Raw genomic sequence first — 20140 nt, 5'->3', positions numbered from 1 at the left:
TTTAGATACTGTGATAGCTTTTGTGCACCTGTTATATACCATTAAAAAAGTTACCTTTCAATGTGGTGCAATACAGGTGGGGAAACAGTGACCCAGGTAAAGGTAACATTTGCCTCTCTTTACTCTTCCTGGACAATTCCATGGGGTGTGGTACAGCGTGGTCTGTCAGGATGCGCTTGAAAGGCCTCTTCACACTTCAGCAGTTTCCTCCATTCATCCCTTATAGATCACAGTTCTTTCAAAACTTAATTGTGGACTAGCTGCTTCTCAGCATGCAGACCAAGGTGAAGGCTGTTTCTGTAGGCCTGCCCAACTCAGAAAGACTACTGTGCTCTCTGAAATGGGCAACTGATACTTGCTGAGGGCACTCTTGTGTAGTATCCAAGTGCTACACTGGAGCAGCCTTTAGTGATAAACAATGTGCACGGGAAAACATTCTTAAGGCAAAGAATAAATCTCATTTTATGAAAAGGAGCAAAACGAACTTTGAACTCCTAGGAGAAAATCCTAACAGTATTATGGTATCTAAACTTTCCCATTAAAAATATTTTTGTATGTCAAAACATAGATAAGTGCTGGAGGAAAACTAGTAACATTTGTTGACATTCTTGACATAGTGTCACATTTTATCTTGTAACAATAAAAATCATCAGAAATGTTTTGTTTACTATGTATTTGCTAGAGTAGCTGTTAGATACACACACACCAAAAAGGGGGGGGGGGGGGTGTGTGTATATTAAATTTTGGTATTTTAAATAGACCTGACTTCCATCATTCACACAATTTTCTGTTTTGAACATCTGCGAGCCTGCTGCTGCTGCAACTTTCTAAGGGAAGGATGTTAGGTCAAGCGAACCTCTGCAAAACTAGGCAGATCTAGGAAGCCAGTTACCAACATAAACCGTTAGTTACTATATTGCAGCAACAGTAATCATACCAATGCTAAAGCAATATAAAACTTGTGGTGTCTAACGGGAGTGGAGTCTTAGTGCCAGCCTGACTGGCAGCAAGATTTCATGACAGTTCTGACAGCATTCAGCCAAGACAAGTAGCATGCCAGTATGTCCAAAGCCTGTGTCTTCAGCTCAGTAGAAGAAATCAGGAGTATAATAGCTTGTGTATTTCTGTTCTACTCTCCCAGAATCTTCTTTGTAGTAAGATTTTAAATTTGCCAACACTTAATAACCAAAAAAAAGTAAATTTAAAGGCAGGGAAAGTGAATTCTAGGTTCAGATCCTCTTAGGATGACATCCCAGGATTAATACATAGTAAAAAAAAATTAGTACGTAACTATCCTCAAAGATGAGTTGTTAGGACGAAACTAGTGAATTAGTCCAACCGTACAGAAACTGGAATACAAGCCGAGTGATAAAGCAGGAGGTCACTTTTAAGAGAAATTAGCAGTGAAATAAGTCAGTAGAGAGGCATGCCTCTCACACAAAAGCAAACCAGGTAGTATCACATGATCACATGCCTAGACATCCCTTTTTGCAACTGCTACAAAAAGATGTTCACAAGACCCACATCAATGGCTTCACTAAGAACACTAAAACATTCACAACTGCCTCACAGTTGAGACCCCTGAACCTTTCAAAGTTATTTTTGAATTTTAGTATTTACTGTGCTAGAGCGCCAACTTGAATTTTTACAGTATGCAATTCAGATTGTAGGAGGTATTTAAATATAGATGATTTACAATAAAGAAATATATTCAAATGAGAACATTTTGGTTCACTTACAGTCATTACTGGTCCAAAACAGTTTCTGATGCATTAACAGAATTTTTTCAGGGTTATCTGCTGACAGAAGTTGATGATGGACAAAACCTGTTCCCCCTTAATTTCTGCTCCACCCATATTCACACTTGGTCATCCCACCAGTTGTGAGAATTGTGGTTGGAAGACTGAAGGCTATGCAGGCCAATGACATCTATGATCATGCGAACCATATCCAAGAGCCAATTTCTGACACAACTCTAATATATTCAAGTAACAACAACACCTAAAGGCTGTAAGTCAAAGTAGCTAGAACCCTACAAACACCCTCCTCTTTGATAAGAATCAGAGATACAATGAACCTTTAGAGCATAATTCTTTAATGTAGTTTCTTGTGGAGTCTGAGAGGTAAATCATTCAGATGTGTATCTGTATTTCAAGAAAAAAGTTAGACCACATTGAGATACATTATAGTCTTGATTTCAATTACAGAACATGGTTTCATAAAATGATGTAAAAATGTTTTTCAGTATTATAGAAATCTGATTCCTGCTCCAAACTGAACACCATCACATATCCTGAAAAGAAACAAATAATAAACAATGTAAGTGATATGTAAGTTACTGATGAAATTAAAATCAATTCTCCCTATCCTCAATTTCCCAAGCTTTTCAATCTTTGGGAAGTTACAATACAAATACTAGCTGATAAAGGCTTTTTAAAATAAATACCCTGCCAATCTGTCATCCATATGGAGTATTCACATCTGCAAAGTAAAAACCATAGTTTTCAAATTGCCATTATTCACGTTTCACATGAATGACAAGTAGAAGCATAATCCAAGTCCTATACAAAATACAGAGTATCTCACAGAGTATTCACAGGCAAGAACAGGCTCCTTGAAGCTTTTTTTACTGTGTACTGTAGTATTTGCTTGATGTAGGATAACTGGCTGCTAACAAATTAATTTGTTCTCCCTTTCTCTTTATAGTTAATCTTGTTTTTGTTTTTCAAGCAAAGATATTAAACTAGGTATTTATCTGATCATTTGATTTTGGAAGGCTCAAGAAAATCCCATGAGCTGTTTCAGCGATCATTTCACCTAAACAAAATCTGCTACACAGCTATTCATACATTTCAACAGCTGATCTCAAGTTTGAACTTTGAAACTTGACAAACACAGTCTTAAACCAAGAAGTACTGTGAAACCAACAGGAATACAGAGATCTGAAAGAAGAGTATCAAGTGCTGAAAAATCTCTAAATTGGCAAAGAGCAAACAAAATTAAAAGGCAGCAATTCTCTCTGACAAAACCAGACAGAAGTGCAGTAGCCTTTAAAACCAGTTAACACTTAACAAAATTGGTGTAAAAAACTAACCTGTCACCGGACTGTACTCCCATGGGGAAACAGTAGTTAAGCTCTAATCTAGCAATGTTTCCAAGTCGAAGCACTATGCCGGCACCGTAAGACCACCGGATATACTCTGCCAGCTTCTGCAGATGAGCTCTGGGACCATCACCTGAAAGCAAACCAGCAGCAGAACAAGCATCAAAGTTGACTGTCAGGGTGGTCAAAGGCTAACTGGGTTTTCAGAGCTAGAAGACACACTACTTAGGAGCATCTCCTGCAGATTCAAAATGTATGTACTACCCACAACTCTCAAATGCCAAGTACCTTGGACTCAAAATACTATGGTTTTGCTGGTTGATCTTCATTTCCCATCGCAGGGTACCTACTTGCATGAATCTGGAAACAAGTACCAAACACGTAAATGTCTTTAGTGAGTCTCTATTAGTTTTGAAGTTAATTAATCTGCTTTTCAATTGTGCATAAAGTGTTTCACTCCCCTACGGACGCCACCTCTCTTCCATCAAGCGAGGCAGACATCAAAGACTATATCCCAAAATTAACTGAAATTATATTGAAAAGTCATACACAATTGGTGATGGGAGAAAAAACCCCTGAAGGCACATCAGCTACCACACCCGCACCTACACTCTAATGCCACCACTTTTTATTTAGTTAATCCCAGTAAACACTGGAATCCCACTAAAACATCATCTTCCAATCTCCCTTCAGAACGGTGTAAGCAGCAGGTGTAAATCAATTACCACACTGGTCTCTGAACATCACCAATTCACAGATACTACTGTCACCACCCTAGCTCTCTTTTCCACAAGTTGTGCTAGACTTTCTGTAAAAAGCTAAAAAAATTACTGCCAATCTGTCAAATATACAAGTTAATAGCAGCAGCTTTTTGACAGGCACCAAAATATACATAGTAAACAAACTGCTTCTGAGTAAACAGGCACAGAACAGCTCTCATCATCTTTTTTACTTTTATATATGTAGACAAGCAGGTTTTGTTATATACAATTCTATCAAGTCTTACCATAATTGAGATTGCAGAGGTTTCCGGCATTAAGGAAGAAATGTGTTCGGAAAAGGTCTCCAAACCCTCCCCGGCCTGGCCGGAAAGGCAGAGGGGTGTACAGATGCAAGCCTCCAGCCCAGTAGGCTTCTCCTCCCAGGTAATCACCTATTTAGGTAAAATGTTGAGATAAAAACATTTACTGTGGAATATATTAAAAGAACCAGCTGTTAAAGGTATGAGAACGCATCCTTAAGTTGTTTTACATTGCACTTCTATCCTTTACAACTCTTGCCATTTGCTTCTAGCTCTCTCCAACCTCACCACTATCAAGTAAAAAAATTAACACTTACACAGTTCTTTAAACCTACCAAGTGAAGTGCCCTTTTGCTTCATTCCCTCACTGGAACAGCCTGAGGCACACACCTACTTGTGGTTCATCAGAGACTACCTCCTGAACATCTCTGAAATACTTGCCTTCATTTTAAAAATGGGAAATTTATGCAATTAAGTAATTAGTTTTAAAATATACTGAATACTGAATCCACTGATAACAGCAGGTCATCAGCAGGGTAAGGAATAGAACTGAGGAAGCTTCTGGCTGTCAAAACACCTTTGTTCATCATGTAATCTTTCCCCTAAGCTCCCTGAACATATGCTGTATCACACAGAGATTGAACGTGACTGTTGCTATAACCATCATTCAGGAACTTTTTCAACTTGAAGACTGCTTACTAATTAAAGTGACATACCGGAAGTATGCAAGTCTGAACAACGCACTTGGTTTACAAAATTAACTTATGGCTTAATGAAGAACTACTGGGCTTTATTCCATTGTGAACTAATATATAAGGACAGATCAAAGACATAACACTTCTCAGATTCAAAGTGCAGAATGAGTGCAATGATTTTTAAGATATACAAAGCTTGGGGACAGAACTGGAGACTGTCACACACTGATATTTACAGTATTGTCAGAGGAGCAGGATGTAAAAGTTTCAGACCTTCACTCTGCGGTCCAATGCTGTACATACTGAATCCACGCACACTTGTTGGTCCACCAAGGTAAAACCTAGTGAATACAGTCAAATTTAATTTAATGCTTCACTTGAAAGGATGTATTTGAAAATACCTAGCCATACCTCTAACATTGCTTTTCAGAGTTACAGGTAACTTTGTAACGCATTTAGTAAAGTCTATTTAAAGAAATACAAAAAATCATATCTAAATCTAAACCACGTATTTGCAAATAAATCAAAATAAATAGAAGTATTAAAAATAAAAATCAATCTTCCGTTACTTACAAAGATCAAAGCAGAAAGATTCTCAGCACCAAAGAATCAGAAATATTGTAGTTAAGATCTATCACATGTGAAGTTAACACCTAGTATTTACTGTAAATAAATGTAAGTCTAAATGATTTATTTAAACACAGGCATTAGAAGGCAAAATTGTCTAAAAAGCCACCGTAGTTACAATAGGCTTTACTTCTAAAAACACCTACAGTTTTACATATGCCTGACACAAAATTTTGCAGATAGTAAATATCATTTTGTAACGACAAATATTGGCAGGCAGAGATACCATGTAGCAAATCACAAATTTAGACTAACCTAATACAAAAATCAAAACCAGAAGGCATGGCTTGAATACATGCAATTAAAGCTAACTAGAAACATTTTAATCTCCTCAGAACCAGAACTACTACTGCTTCTCTCTTCTACTATAGAGTTTTCTTTATACATTACCTGGGTTGACTGAAAAACATAAAGAAACATTTAAAGAACTTGCCTGTCAGCTATACTGGATGGCTTTTCTCCAATAGGTACTAGCATTCCACCCCAAAGAGATGCTGAAAATACCTTTGGAGAGAAAAAGAAGTTGTTTATTAATATGTATTACATAATTTCCCCAAAAACACTCTTAGTAAAATTTCATTGCTCAGTAACTGGCAGAGTTCTCATTAGTCTGACAAAGTTGCAGATGATCACAGCATACGCATGGATATCACACCATCAGTAATGGTATTTTCAGGGAACTCTTGATCATTGCTGCCCTCTTTCTTTCATATGGTGCTACATCTTGAAGAAGTCAATGCAGCAGATTTGAACCAAGTGCTGCTTTCACAATAGCTGAAGGGAACACTCATCAAGCTCCTATTTTTTTATGCATTTTCATGACTTTTTTTCATTTTCAAGAATACACTGCTGACATAAATTACTCCTGGCAATTTTAAACCCACAGGAGGCTAAGTCCAACGTATAGCTACCAAAAACCGTACAATTATTAACTGTCTGTAAATTAGCCTTATAATTAAATGAAACCACCTTCTGCAACTCCCTGTACTGACATCAAACACATATACTAACTAGTTATCTATACAGTAATTCTTGGGAGCTAATCACTATAATGAATACATTTAATCGCTTGCTGCCTGCGTACCAAGTAGAAGTACTACTGCCAGATGGTAAGATCTATTGTCAATACCTAGGCTGAAGGTATTGGATAATGTCTCTAATTTTACAGCACCCTCCTGCTACCTTCTGCCCTGAGAGTCCCCAGATGATACAAAATTTTGCAGATGATAAATACTGCCTGCCATTATCAGATATAAGCTCATCAGGCAGCGTACAGCATATGCAAAAGTCAGTTCCACACAAGTCTACACTCATGAACAATGAGTGATAATAAAAGTATGTACACCATGTGATGAGACATGCTTCACTTTCACTCACAATGTAGGCATATTAGCAGTCATGGGAAAAAGCAAAGCCATGAAGCCATTAAATTATTTCATAGGAGAATACGCCATCTTTCTCAGCTGAAGGTCAGCAAATAAATGTAAGATGATTACAAGTACGCTTATCAGGCAACGCCCTTTCTTCCACCATATGGAAGGTGCAAATACAATGTAATAAGAAAGGGGTATAGCAAAGAGCCTTAAAATGCCCTTCTGTGTTGGCCTCGTTGGTCTAACCCAAGAACTTCATTGCACTGAGTCGCCTCAGAATAAAAGCAGGAAACAGCAGACTGACAGATCCTTCCAGCATCAATTGGTTAGTATCTGCACTATGGAAGTAGTTTGGAGTTTTTCAGTTGTACTGTTGGCATAATGTTAAGATTCTTCCAGTCTCCTAGAAGTTCTTCATCATTAGTGTACTTCTATAAAAACTATCAAGAGGTAGACATCTTCTCAATGCTTTTTTGTTTTTTGTCAGTATGTTGGGATGCAAATATTGTAACCCTCTGATTTTTTAATCTTCATAACAGAAGCTGCTGTTTAATTCCCCTTCAGCTATGAGACAAGAACTTACTGCACCATCTCCACGTGATGAAGAACTTCTTTCTAAATACAGACAGAAGTATTTCTAGGATATATTGAAATTCTGATTTCACTAAGCAGAAAAAAAATATTTCCACCCAATACTAGGTCTGTGCTGTTAAAGCCACTCGAAACTTAAGGTCTCTATGTTCTCATAAGCAGCTGAAGTTCTTTAAACATGAACTTGGAGTTATCCTGTCATTTCCTCTGAAAGAAATCTAGGTAGTATACACAAGAACTGCTCTGCCAACCAAACCCAGTCTTTAAGTGATGATATAGGAATTTATTTCAAAACCATGCAGTGACTGCAAACCAATGCACTAACACAGACACCACACCATAAAATCTGTGACGTGTTCTGCCTATGGGGTGGCAGACTGGGGTCTCATACAAACTTCTCATGGTAACATGTTTTTTTTATTGGAACTTAAGTTTTTCATTGTGCACAAAATGTTGTAGTGCAAGCTTAGCGTTGTAGTGAAATCAGTCTTCCCATTCTTTCCCAATAATTTTATATAGCAGAAATAATTACATGCCACGATACCAAAATTGGTAGTCATATATTCATAATTTACAATGACAAAAGAAATCTAAACCATGATTAGTCAGAATATTCATAACCAAGGCTGTAATAAGTTTTTGAAAAATCACTCAAGAAAGATCACAAAGAACAGACATGCCCAACATTACTTCTGAAAGGAAAAGAGTTCATATGGTTAACTGTCAAACAAGCTGTTCTTTCCAGAATGCCCACTTCTCACGTGACTGCACATGCCAGGAACATCAGGTTAAAAATAAGAGGCTTTCACTTTCAAAAAAACAAATCAAGATATCTATGCCATCCATCTTTTACTTCCACAATCTTTTTCTAACCCATGGTGAAAAATCATCATAGACACAGATTCAATAATCTAATTTGCTAACTCAGATTAATTACTAAAATATCCTTAAAAAAATTACCGAATCCCAGATGAGTTGCTTATTCAACTGAAATTCAAAATCCTCTTTCAGAAAGCTCACGTCTCCACCTGTATAGCCAGCCAACTCCTGTAAAGACATGTTTATGAAAGCTGTAATGGATATTACACGTTTCTTCTCTCTAACGGTTCATCATATCTGCATCAGCATAGGCAGTGTTTTCTGTACAAGAAATACAGATATACTGGTATGGAAAGACAACAGAATTTTGGGTCAATGAAAAACCACGCATGACCCTCAGAACAATGAGCTGCATTTTTCTCTTCCAAATAATAAACCAAGGTATTGCTTTCTAAGCCTTTTTGTATATGACAGCAAAATAAAATGGAGCAGGAAAATTCAGCACCCAAAATCAAAACTCTTACTGTATTTACCTAGACCGAATAAGATTTCAAATGTACTAAAGCAGGGCTGAAGACCCAGACAGTTGCATTCCACCAATGCAATTTGAAAATAACAAGTGAAGTGACTGAATCAGTGTTAGAGGCAGCATCTAACAAATAATTTGTTATCTAAACCCTGAATTATAACCACCTTTCTGACTCAGAATACTTCACTGTTGCTTACAGGAACAGTAGCACTTAAAAGAGTCCCAATGGCATTTCAAAACAATCTGCTTCTAAAGCATCGCAGAAGTTAATGCTTCTGAAGTCTTAACCCATACAGTAGAAAAGCCAGCTTTTCTAAAAGCTCTGAAACTAGTAAGAGTGAAAAACATTTTCTGTGCCAAAATGATTCATGTGTATGGCGTTGAGAGTTCTTTTTACCCCGTCTCTCATTTTTAATTCTAAGACTTACAAACTTTGTAAGTAGCAACAGGACCACGGTCTGGTAGTCTCACATTACAGTGTTAGAAAACAAGGACTAATATCTACTGGAAAGTGTAGAGTAAATACTGTAAGGGATAATATATCTCAGTAAGTAAATAATTTAATGCTAATGGCAAGATAAAATGGTGGTGCTGTTTGACCAAATGGTATACAAATGAAAATTTGTCATCATAAAAAAGGTTTCATGATTTTAAGTGTCACACACTGTAAAAATAAAAAGTAAATACCGGTCATCACTGTCTCCTAGTCAATTTACGATTGAATTCTATCTTTAGACATTTCTAAGATGAACATCAATTAGGTAAATTAAGACTTACTCAAACACACTTACAGATATAAATACAGTAATAGCATAAGTCACTTAATACTACCTGATTAATTTTCAGCAAAGCCCCTCGTCTTGGCAAGATTGAGGAGTTCCGGGAATCAATTACCATGGCATGCTGAAAAAAAAAAAAAAATCAAAAAAATATTTTTAGGTTCTCATATCTGTTGAATACCGCAGAGTGACACTAGTATTTTCCTTCAAAACCTGTGCAAACAGTGGAAGACAACCACAGCTCCAGCTAAGGCTAGTGCAGCTTCACAGATCTGCGAATAATGTAGAATCACAGAATCATTTAGGTTGGAAAAGACCTTTAAGATCATCAAGTCCAACTGTTAACCCAGGACCTACAGACTAACTTAGTTTTGAATTTAGAGGCTACATGAAATGCATACATTTGTATCTTTTGGGCATGGTACACACCAGAAATACAGCAGCAACAATGCCCCAGTGTAAATCATCAATTTTGTGACAGTAACCTGCAAATTGTTTATCTCCTACAATTTCTAAGCTACAAGTTAAAGATGGCAAGTGACCAAAAACTACTATAGGTAGGAAAGAATATTTACAAAGGGCACAGCAACTCTAGGATGAGGAAATTTACTGATCTCATCTTCCAGAAAATAAGACAATTGTGCAAAAAGAGATAGCAGATGAGACAGAAGGAGGCCCTGCAGAAAGAACAAGCCAGCCTATGCCACAGTCAAAACGCAAGAGCCAACTATGAAAATACGTTTTCTCTCTGGACCTCCTGGATGGCTCTGTGTGAATGACCAAACACAGCAAAAGATGTCTGAAGTAAAACACAGTACCCACTAAGACAAAAAGCTCCTTCGGTTCATTCGTAAGTATTAGATGACTCAAAATAATGTGTTTTAAAAATTATCATGAAAAAGTCTTACAGAGAGAGAAGATTTAAGAGAGTGTCCGCTTTCTTCTCGAACAGAAAAGGATGCTGTTCTAGCAAGGCAGCCAAGCTCTCTCCACACGCCCTCCCACTTCAGTGTGTGATTCGTCTTCCAGATTGGAAACTACAAATGAAGAATTAAGTAAGAAATTTAAAAAAATCTTGCTACAAAATTAAAATAAACATTTCCTTGAAAAATCTTTCTCTCTGAAGTTTTTTTATAAGATTCTATGCTTTTTCTTTCCAAGCTTCTTGGATCTGAGAGAAACCCTTTTTCATTTCAGAGTAATACTAATTCTGCTCCAGCCAAGAGAGTTTCTCCAAGTAGGTACACACTACTTAATCCAACCCAAATGAAAAGTATCTTGAATTGGGCTGATAAAGTGAGCTAGGCAACAAGCTGCCTCTCTGAAATCACACTTTAAACATTAAAAATTTGGAGAAAAACACACTGGTATTTTTATATGGCCAAAATAAGATTGAATTCTAGCAGAAAGACTAAGGTGTATTACTTCTGTCATTTTAAAATTGTTGACCTCTTTCAAATAATGACAAGTTAGCCCTGTGCACAAGTGTCTCAATCATTAAAAAAGTAAACCAAATATTTGTGAAAGCCAACTGTGACCCGAATTAAATCTAAATGAAGCATGTGTTCCACAAACCCTTGTGCTACACTTACATTGAATTCTGTTGAAATTCCTCTATCCGTTTCACGAAGAGAGCTCCAAGGGAACTGTCCAGTTACTTTATACAGGTTAACTGAAAAACTGAAACACAACATTACTGGTAGGTTTGAAAGTGAAACTATGTAATTAAGTGGAGGTTTATCACAAAAACTTAAGAAACTAGCTCTGCTACATAATTAACAGACCCTCAGGAAAGAAATACATTTAATTATTACTCACTGGAAGATCTTATTAATTGTTTTATATTCCTTCACTAAAAAAAGAGTAGTACTCAAAAATGCATCCCTTACTTTCTTTCAAAGTTTCCAGGCTGTGGTTTGAAGAATGACAGGCCATATGAAGTTTCCTTTGTTCCATAGGAGAACTGGAAGGTTACCTTTTCTGCACGTCCAAAGAGATTTGGGAACTTGAGCCCAAGTACCTATAGAAAATAAAAAAACCCCTCACAGCATTTCACAGTTTGTTGTCTTGCACCTTAACCATATGCTGAACGCAAGCATATCTATGATGAGAATGAAAAATGAAGACATTAAAAATAGCTGCAATTGAATGTGTTTTTCTTGTAAGTTAGATTTCTCTTTGCACTGGCAGCAAAAGCCATCACAACAGCACAAGTTACAGTTAATCATCCACTTTTTATTGCTGTCCAGTAGCTACTGACTTCATCTGCATTCTTGGTGTACCATCAGTACTGCTATTACGTCAAGAAAAATATCCCAGCCAGTCTCAAAGCCCAGGAGAATAAGTCTTTGGCATAATAAGCAGCTGCTCTACCAACTGCAGACTTTCCAGCTGATCATCAGGAAAAGTACCCGTCAGGTAGGGTTCATTGGAACCTCAGCAATAACCCAATGGAAAATTATCAGTACAGAGCCACTTCTCCATATTTTATTTCTAGTAACAAGATACTCTTGCAATCAGTCCTGACGGCACTACAACATACCATTACAATTCTCCAGAAACTAGTCAAACACTTCGGCCTGTTCCAACATAAATTTCTTACATCCCTTTGGCAGTACTTGGCCCTTTGGCAGAAAGGATAGGGCAGGTTTCCTCCAAGCACGGACACTATGAGGACTGTTCTATTGTGGAGTGCTCTATTTTAAAAGAACATAAAAAAGCTACCAAATCCTGACTGCCTTTGTCTAACAGCTATTGGAAGCAAAACAGTCACCTGAACTTTGTGATGATGGCTACTATGCAATTATCCAACTAACCAGAAAGGGCTATTAGGATGAAATACTAGATCTATAGGCTTCAGATGAATTTTAGGCATTAGAATAAATGTCAAATCTATTCAACTTTTCAGGAAACAATCTCTGCTGCCAATACCAGCATGTAAGAGTCATGCTTTTACATCACTCAAGTGTTTTGCTTTGCTGTAGAATTAAAATCAAATGTAAGGGGAAGCTGAGCACAAAAGAAACCAAAGTAGCTTTCAGGCTGTTTTCAAAGATACTAGAACCAACGAGGAGGACTCCCCACTGGTTTCATTTGGGTCATGATGCTCTGGACATTGCTCTTAGCAGCAGAGCTGCATAAGCAGCTCTCAACTCACTAATTTCCTATTCTCCTTGCACCTACAAAATACCATCACCTGAGTCATACAGAATCTTATCCAGGTTAAAAATACCTCTAAGAAGAAAAGGATGAGTCCCTTGATCTGGCTTATCTACCAGTCCCAGGCACAGCTGCACTGTGCACATGAGAAGGTAGGAAGGGTGCAAGAATGAGCACCTGAAAGCACCATCTGCTTACACCAGCACTTCTGTTAAAAGGACATTAACAGAACAGCAGCATGGCTGTTACTTTTTTGCGCCAACTGGTAAACATTTTTCACACAAGATTTTTAATGTGATGCATCCTTAACTGAATCCAGTGGGGAACAAGTTCCACTGTTTATATGGTTCTAGGAAACCTTACCCTTTGCAGCTCAGAATAACTGGTATTGGGCTAAAACAGTGAAAAACAAGAACAATTTTTAAGTCATATACAAAGCATTTCAACTGAGAAGAAAAACACTTTAAATAGATCTCACAGAAACTAAATGCTAAACTCCTTACTAATTGCTCCAGTAGACAGAGCATCTTAAACATTATCAAGAAATAACGTAAATCATTTTAAGAATTAACATACTGAGTTGGAAGTTACAGCATTCTTCCCTAGCTCAAAATAGGCTTTTGCTAAATGAAAGCCTGACTAATACAAAGACTCTTTAGAGACAAGGGTCTGGCCAAGCCTCAGTAAAGCTGGATCAAGAAAATAATTTGGCTTGGATCACCAAATTCCTTGCTAGGTTTGAAACACAAAAGACAGACAAATATCAAAATGAATTAATAATTATTTGAAATTATCCATACCATACTGCCTTCATTGTTGCCAACCATAGTGTTATAACTTCCAGTTAGTCTTCTCAGCTCTGTTACCTCAAAAGTTACATCTAAACCATTTGGAAGGGCATCATCTCCTACATAAACAAAAAAAAGTATGTTATCTTTAAAGAGATATTCAAAAACCACAGAAGGTGACTTGAATTACTTGAAAACTGGTTGAATTAAATTACAATAAAAGTCCACATTACAAAGAAAAATGGCTTGAGAAAAAGATGTCCTTTGGATATGAGTGGATACATGCCATCATAGCATGCCTGGCTTTAATCATCAACATGTTAGTTTAATTATGAAATAGTTAACACCTGTTTGCTACTTACCCACTAAAAACAAAAGATGTACACAACTTCTTATATTAGAATAAACAGAAATTAAAAACATGGCAAGAACAATGCTATCACTAGGGCAGGGCTCCCAGCATTTTGCAGGTAAGTGCTGATCAACAGAAACCACCCAGTTCCCTCAGGGCTCTGGCTATGGCAGCTGTTCCAAAACACACCCGTCAAGGGTACCTAATTCTCCTTGAAGCAAATGGGACAGAATCCCATCACCAGCAACCTGTGGGACTGCAATGCATTTCCTTCTCAGAAACACAACTTCCCTCTCTGCTGAAGAGAACAACAATGAGTTTGAAAAGCAGCCACAAGCCTGGGAATACCAACTGAGCGTTACTGTGAAGCCTGCACACATTCAACTGCCCCATATATCATACAAGCCAATTTTTATGCACAAGCACTGATACAGTTACTAGCATTTCCTTAAGCACCAAGGATGTGCTGATATAATGTCAGTAATGGGATGTGTAATACATGGAAGTACAGGACACATCTTCAAGTTTTTCCTCAAGTGTTCCTCTGAAACTCCGGACTGAGAGATGTGTACTGTAATTATTTTAGTGCTGGAAATACACTCATTTTTGCATGTATACAAGTAGTATTTATATGCACACACGTATACACAGACACATATGCAAGTACATCTTCATAAGGATAATGGATGTAGACACATACATTCATATATGTAGCACACCTAAACGTACATGTGAGATATGTAAAGGTATATGAGAAAGTAAGTTATATACACAAAAAATGTCCAACCTCTTACACGGGGAAATATAAATTATAAGCAAGCACGTGTCCATATGTGTGTGAGAAAACAGGTGAGGATTCATGAGGCGATACATACCTTGACAGGTATCAATCAGAACATCTACATGTCTAAAGATTCCTAGACGAAGCAACTTTTCACGCGCTTCGTGTGATTTTCTCATCACCTACAGGATGAGACAAGTAGCTTAGTCATGGAATCATGGAATAATTTGGGTTGGAAGGGACCTCCAAAGATCATCTACTCCACTTGAGTCTTTCAGGTTACCCAAAAAATAACTAGGATAAAATAGTTAAAATGCAGCTAAGTTATACAATATTCACAGATTTTGTGTACAAAGACACATATATGTGCCTTCAAAACATATCACAGCCACTTTTAACACTTGAATTGATAAATAAATTAAACCCAGAGCATCTGGCTTAATTCCTACCTTTTGCTAGTATGCTTCCTAATTGTTTTAATATTTAAACCTATGACTCAAACAGGTTTCAGCAGTTAAAACTTATACATCTATTTACAGGCCCCATGCTTTTGGTAAAAAACCCAAACACCCTAATCTGTTTAAATGTAGACCAATTTACAGGTCTAATTGCCAGCCATACTCCAGAAGGAGTCACCACCTAAAAGTGGAAGGACGTACAGCCTAACTCACACTTTGACCCATTGTGGAGATTGGTATCAATCATCTGTGCTGAGATCCAGTAATTCATCTTTAGCAAATTAACTGAAAATGTCACCTGCACGGTTAGCAATTCTCAAATGGGAGGAATGAAGCTGAGAAAGTATCTGAGAGTACTGTTAGCCACCTCACAACGTGAGCTGAACAAATCAGAAAATGCAGGACCTGCCAGTATTTCATATTTAAGTTTGGCTTTCATATCACAAGATCAGAATCATCATAAGACTTGACAAAGTTGCCCCACATCTGAAGGGAGTCTCCCAAAAGCAGGAAAAAGAGAAAATAGTAACCTGAATTTTTAAACAGGAGGTCTGATACTACTACAGTACTTACATCAATGAGATTTTTAGCCTTGAAAACATCAGAGATTTCATACATTATAATGTCATCTTTGGTCCTTCCAAGTCCTTCGAAGTGCACATGCTGAACTACCACCTAAACAGAACAGATGTTTAAACACAAATACTTAATTTGAATCTAATAACGAGTATCAAAAATCACCAACACACAAAAAAATATTGTTGTCCAAAGGAAAAAACATATAGATTCCTAGGATAGTCACTGCTAACCTACATTATCAGAAATCAGTGCTACTGACAATCGTGGAAAGTTGTTCCCTTAACATGAAAATTAAAGAAAAAGAACTCTAACACCAAAGCTAATACTGGTTGTAACAGAAGAGACAGTAACAAACTGTAGCTGATGGGATTTTAGTCATAAGTATTGTAAGGACAAATAAAGTCACTGCAGAAATCACACCCAGATATTAAGACACATTAAGACAAAACGTAGTTAGTCATTTCTTGTATCAGCTACATATAAGCAAAGAGTTAAAGGAAAAAACAAATCAACCATCAAGCCATAAATATTTAAACTAACTATTACAATTATCACTGCCACTGGAGCATTCTAGTTTAAAATGCACATTAAGATCACTTCCATTATGAGGTTTTATATTTTCTTGAAATCATTCATGTTTTATATAATCATCTGAGGTAATTTTATCTTAAAAATCACAACACACTCCAAGTTAGCTGGTACAAATAGACTACAGTGATTGCATTTCCCTTATTTTTTCAACCTTTTCAGTGTATACAATTTTAGGAGTAGGTGTAAAAAATAACAACTGCAAATGTTTCATGTATTCACTTATAATAAAAACAGCAGAATAAGAGCAACCTAGCATTACTGCAAATTGCTTAAAGAAACCTATCAGAATATAACCATAATCAAATAAAATCATTATTACCAAGCTTCTAGTGAGTGTGATTCTGAATAGCACAAAGGAAAGGAAAATTTTAAAAAGATAACAGTTGTTATCTCACCTCTCTAGCCTGGCTAAATATATCATGGGCCATGACAGACATGCTCTTACATGTAAAATACAAACAAACAAGTTACCATCCTCTGCTGAATTTAGTATTTCCCTCAGCAACATAATTCATGTTGGTGGCATTTTACCCGAAGCTGGCTAATACTGCACTCTAGCAGATTAAGGACAGTTGCTTTGTTTGCACCTAAGCGGTGTTGCAGAAGCAGTAATCCCTTATGAGAGAGAGGGGAAAGCAGCATCTGGAAACAAGTCTAGTAACTCAAAGCTGAATTCTAGTAACAACTGCGGTACGGAAAAAAAATAAATAACAGAGACTAGACAACATCAGATTAAACTCACAGCATTAAATTTAATTCTTCCACATCTCAAACCATAATTTAGAAAGCTCCCTTAGGAAAAACATGCAAACAAGGGTGTCAAGGCATTTCTCTTAAGAAAAAAATGAGCATGTTGTACAGGTACTTACATCTTTGTTTTCGAGAATTTCCTGCTTGGCCTCAGGTTCAACTTCAACCAGTTCAGCTTCCTCTCCCAAGGCACCAAAGTCTGGCCCACCCATTGGAAGAGGCTCCAAGCTCTGAAAGCATAAAAGAAAACTGCATTTAATATGGTATGTGGATTTATGATTTATGCCTTTTGCAAAGGAAAAAAATGTATTGTTCTTGATACTGTGCTTGTTCAGATCCTAAGGGGAAAAAAAGCAAAAGAGAAGAACCCAAATGAGGGGAACGACCAGCACACTTGCTACCTACCTGCTTGCTGAATTTTTTAACGATAGCTGAATAGCTTCCATGCCAAATGATTTCTCAAAAATACTTTGCACTTTTCACAAAATAACCTTATTTTTAAGGCATGCTTCCTATTTTATCTTTTTTAAAAAAAAAAAAAATCTAAAAAATCAGGGTGCCACTACTTAGTTTGGGTTTTGGGGAGGGAGAGGAGTGTTAATGTTGAACAATAAAAAAAAACAAAAGGTGTTCTCAGCATGTTACTTCACATATATTTATATGTTTTTATATTTTAATATTTCCTTTAAAAGTAACCTTCCAAGTAACGCTCAAGAACCTCAGTCCCTATCCATCAGAAGTGTGCATTTTAATCAAAGTGGTTTCCAGCACAGCATGGCTTTATTTACTATACCTGAAAGAGTCCTAGAATAAGACTTATCAGAAAATAAAGGATTCAAGCATGAATGAGCAGAGGGTTACCTGCAAAAGCAGAGGTCAGGATTGGATAACTCTGTAAATCTACTTTTAGTCTTAAGTGACTAATACAGTACTTGCCGTATTATGTAGGGATAGTTGTTTTGCTGGAATAGTAAATTGCTATTACATATCAGAATCAAGTTAAATGAGGACACAATACTCTCTCACTCCCAGTAATTTTCAGGCAAACATGAAACACTCTGCATCCACACAATATTGTGTATCAGTTTATACTACAGATGGATACAAAACCCAAGCATACAAGAAAAAAAAATTTTAAACCAAAATTAAATTAGTCATGGTAATGAGATACTCTGGAGCCTTTACAAGCACCCGGCAGCTGTCCCTCAGTCTAATGAAACACTATGTAAAAGCCTGCTGCTTTTCAACCGGCTCACAGAAAAGACTTAATTGTACCTGGGATCTTGAGGAGTCACCCAGATCATTCTCAGACTCCAAATAAGTCAGTCACTCATTAATCATTCCTGAATTATCTACATCACAATTTTAAACACCCCTGTGCCGGCTCCCCACGGTTACTTTAAGGGGCAAGCACTTTTAAGTTCACAAGGTCTTAGCATTTGCTCTGCAATTCCTCTGCTTTACAGTCAACAGCACTGCTGACCTTTTTCTGCGTTACACTGATATAGCCTGACTCTCTCACAACCTGTTTTACACATGCTCCTACACTTTTCCATAAAACAGACTGCTCAATCTAGAATATCCTGAGAAATGCTTCTCTAATAAAGCCTTGAGGCATGGAGAACCCACTGCCTTCCTAAAGTACTTCAGAGCCTACGTATCCTTACTCTTTGAAATTATTTTCTGATAGTTAAAACACAATTTTCCTGTTGCCATTACAAACGCTACTTCTTGTCCTATCTGAACAAACACTTAAACCTTTAAGCTGCTTCTTTAAGCAATGGTATATGGATTTGGAGAGTCACGTAGCTCATCAGGATGGTCTCCAAGTGCTTCAGGGTGCGAGACAGGACAGAGCTCTTTAAGCAACACCGCTGTTTACCAGGGAAGTGCAAACCTACAACCTCCACTTCTCACCGTGCTGCCTGCAGCTGTGGGGCAGTTTCTCATTGCTTAGTGGTTTGGGTGTTTAGGGGGTATTTGTTGGTTGTTTTTTTTTTTTTTTTTCTATTTTGATTCCTACAGCCAGGCTCTCTCCAGGCCCCTGCGGCAAGGTCAGCCCCGACCGTCGCCAGGAAGGCAGGAAAGTTCCGGGAAGGGAGGGCCAGGCCCCTCCAAGCACGGCGGCGGCCGAGCCCGTGCCCGGCTGGGTCCCTACCCCGCCGCCTGCCACCAGCCCGGCCCCGCGCAGGCCCCCGGCCGGACAGCGCTTACCGGCCCGGCTGCCACCCAAGCCTACGTGGGGAACCTCGGGCAAGTCAGGGCACGGCACGGCGGCCCGATCCTGGTCCCAGCCCCAGCGGCCCGGCGCTCGCCCCCGCCCCGAGCCTGGCCCGAAGGTCGCTGAGGCCGTGCTCTCCCCTCAGGCCGTGCTCTCCCCTCAGCGACCTTCGGGCCAGGCCCCGGGCGGGGGCGAGCGCCGGGCCGCTCTCCGGCGAGCCCCTCCCCGCAGCCCCACGGTGCGGCGCTTACCCGTGCGTACACGGTGCCCATGGCGGCAAGGGGAGGCGGCGGCCGGGGGCAGCGGGACCGTGCGAAGCGGGAGCCGCCGCCGCTTCAAGGCCGCGACACGGGGGCGGCCATGACAGGTAGCCCCGCCCTGCCTCCCATTGGCCGCAGGAGCGGGAAGAGGCGGGTGCCCCCCCCGGTGCTTCCTCGCGGTGAGAGGGCGCGCATGCGCGATGGGGGGCGCGCTCCGCCGCGAAAGGGCGGGCAGGACTGGGACGCGTGGGGGCCACCGCGGCAGCCCCCGCGGGACAGGGGCGCTAAGCGCCTCAGGGGAGCGGTGACGGGCGAGTACTCCCTTCTGCACAGCATATGCCTGTTACCTGGCGCTGCTGCCTCTGCCGTGTAAATAACTGAGCTTTAACTGAGGAGACAATGCTTGTTTTCCTCCTCCTTCTCTGGTTTTGTGTTGCTTCTGATCAAATACAAAGAGTAACTTGTGAACTAATGAATTGCAAAGAAAGAAGGGTTTAAACGATGGTAGCTTTCAGGTGCAGCTGGAGCATGAACAAGCATCCATCAGAGTAGCACCCTAAGTTGGTATTCTTAAAAAACAAAACAAAAAAAAGGACACCTTGCAAGCATTTATTAAGTCCTTTCAATATTCAATGCAATTACCACATGCTTGTTTTACTTACAC

The 20140-nt window shown here is 38.7% G+C and overlaps 1 protein-coding gene across 1 annotated transcript; it reads right to left on the bottom strand.

Annotated features, from left to right (window-relative positions):
- Positions 1-2078: 2078 nt before the first annotated feature.
- SAMM50 (SAMM50 sorting and assembly machinery component) lies at positions 2079-19621 on the bottom strand. The gene is made up of 15 exons (XM_055807379.1): positions 19468-19621; positions 17115-17225; positions 15649-15750; positions 14712-14799; positions 13497-13603; positions 11427-11557; positions 11130-11217; positions 10446-10574; positions 9590-9661; positions 8371-8457; positions 5880-5950; positions 5093-5160; positions 4110-4256; positions 3095-3236; positions 2079-2293 (listed from the first exon to the last, which is right to left on the bottom strand). Exons 1-15 carry the CDS (start codon positions 19486-19488, stop codon positions 2248-2250), a joined length of 1410 nt encoding a protein of 469 aa, XP_055663354.1. The 5' UTR covers positions 19489-19621; the 3' UTR covers positions 2079-2247.
- Between the last annotated feature and the right edge of the window lie 519 nt (positions 19622-20140).

Source organism: Falco peregrinus, chromosome 6 (assembly GCF_023634155.1).
Source record: "Falco peregrinus isolate bFalPer1 chromosome 6, bFalPer1.pri, whole genome shotgun sequence".
Classification (NCBI taxonomy): Eukaryota; Metazoa; Chordata; class Aves; order Falconiformes; family Falconidae; genus Falco; species Falco peregrinus.
Note: the sequence above shows the minus strand (reverse complement) of the source record. Positions and strands in the feature narration are given on the sequence as shown.

Bases quoted from the DNA above. Each gene is read 5' to 3' on its own strand.
- SAMM50 (XM_055807379.1), bottom strand. From the start codon at position 19,488: ATGGGCACCGTGTACGCACGG. The intron at 15,751-17,114 runs GTAAGTACCTGT...TGTTCTGTTTAG, and splicing joins AAATTCTCGAAAACAAAGAT to GTGGTAGTTCAGCATGTGCA. The intron at 5,951-8,370 runs GTAATTTTTTTA...TTCTCTCCAAAG, and splicing joins AGCAACTCATCTGGGATTCG to GTATTTTCAGCATCTCTTTG.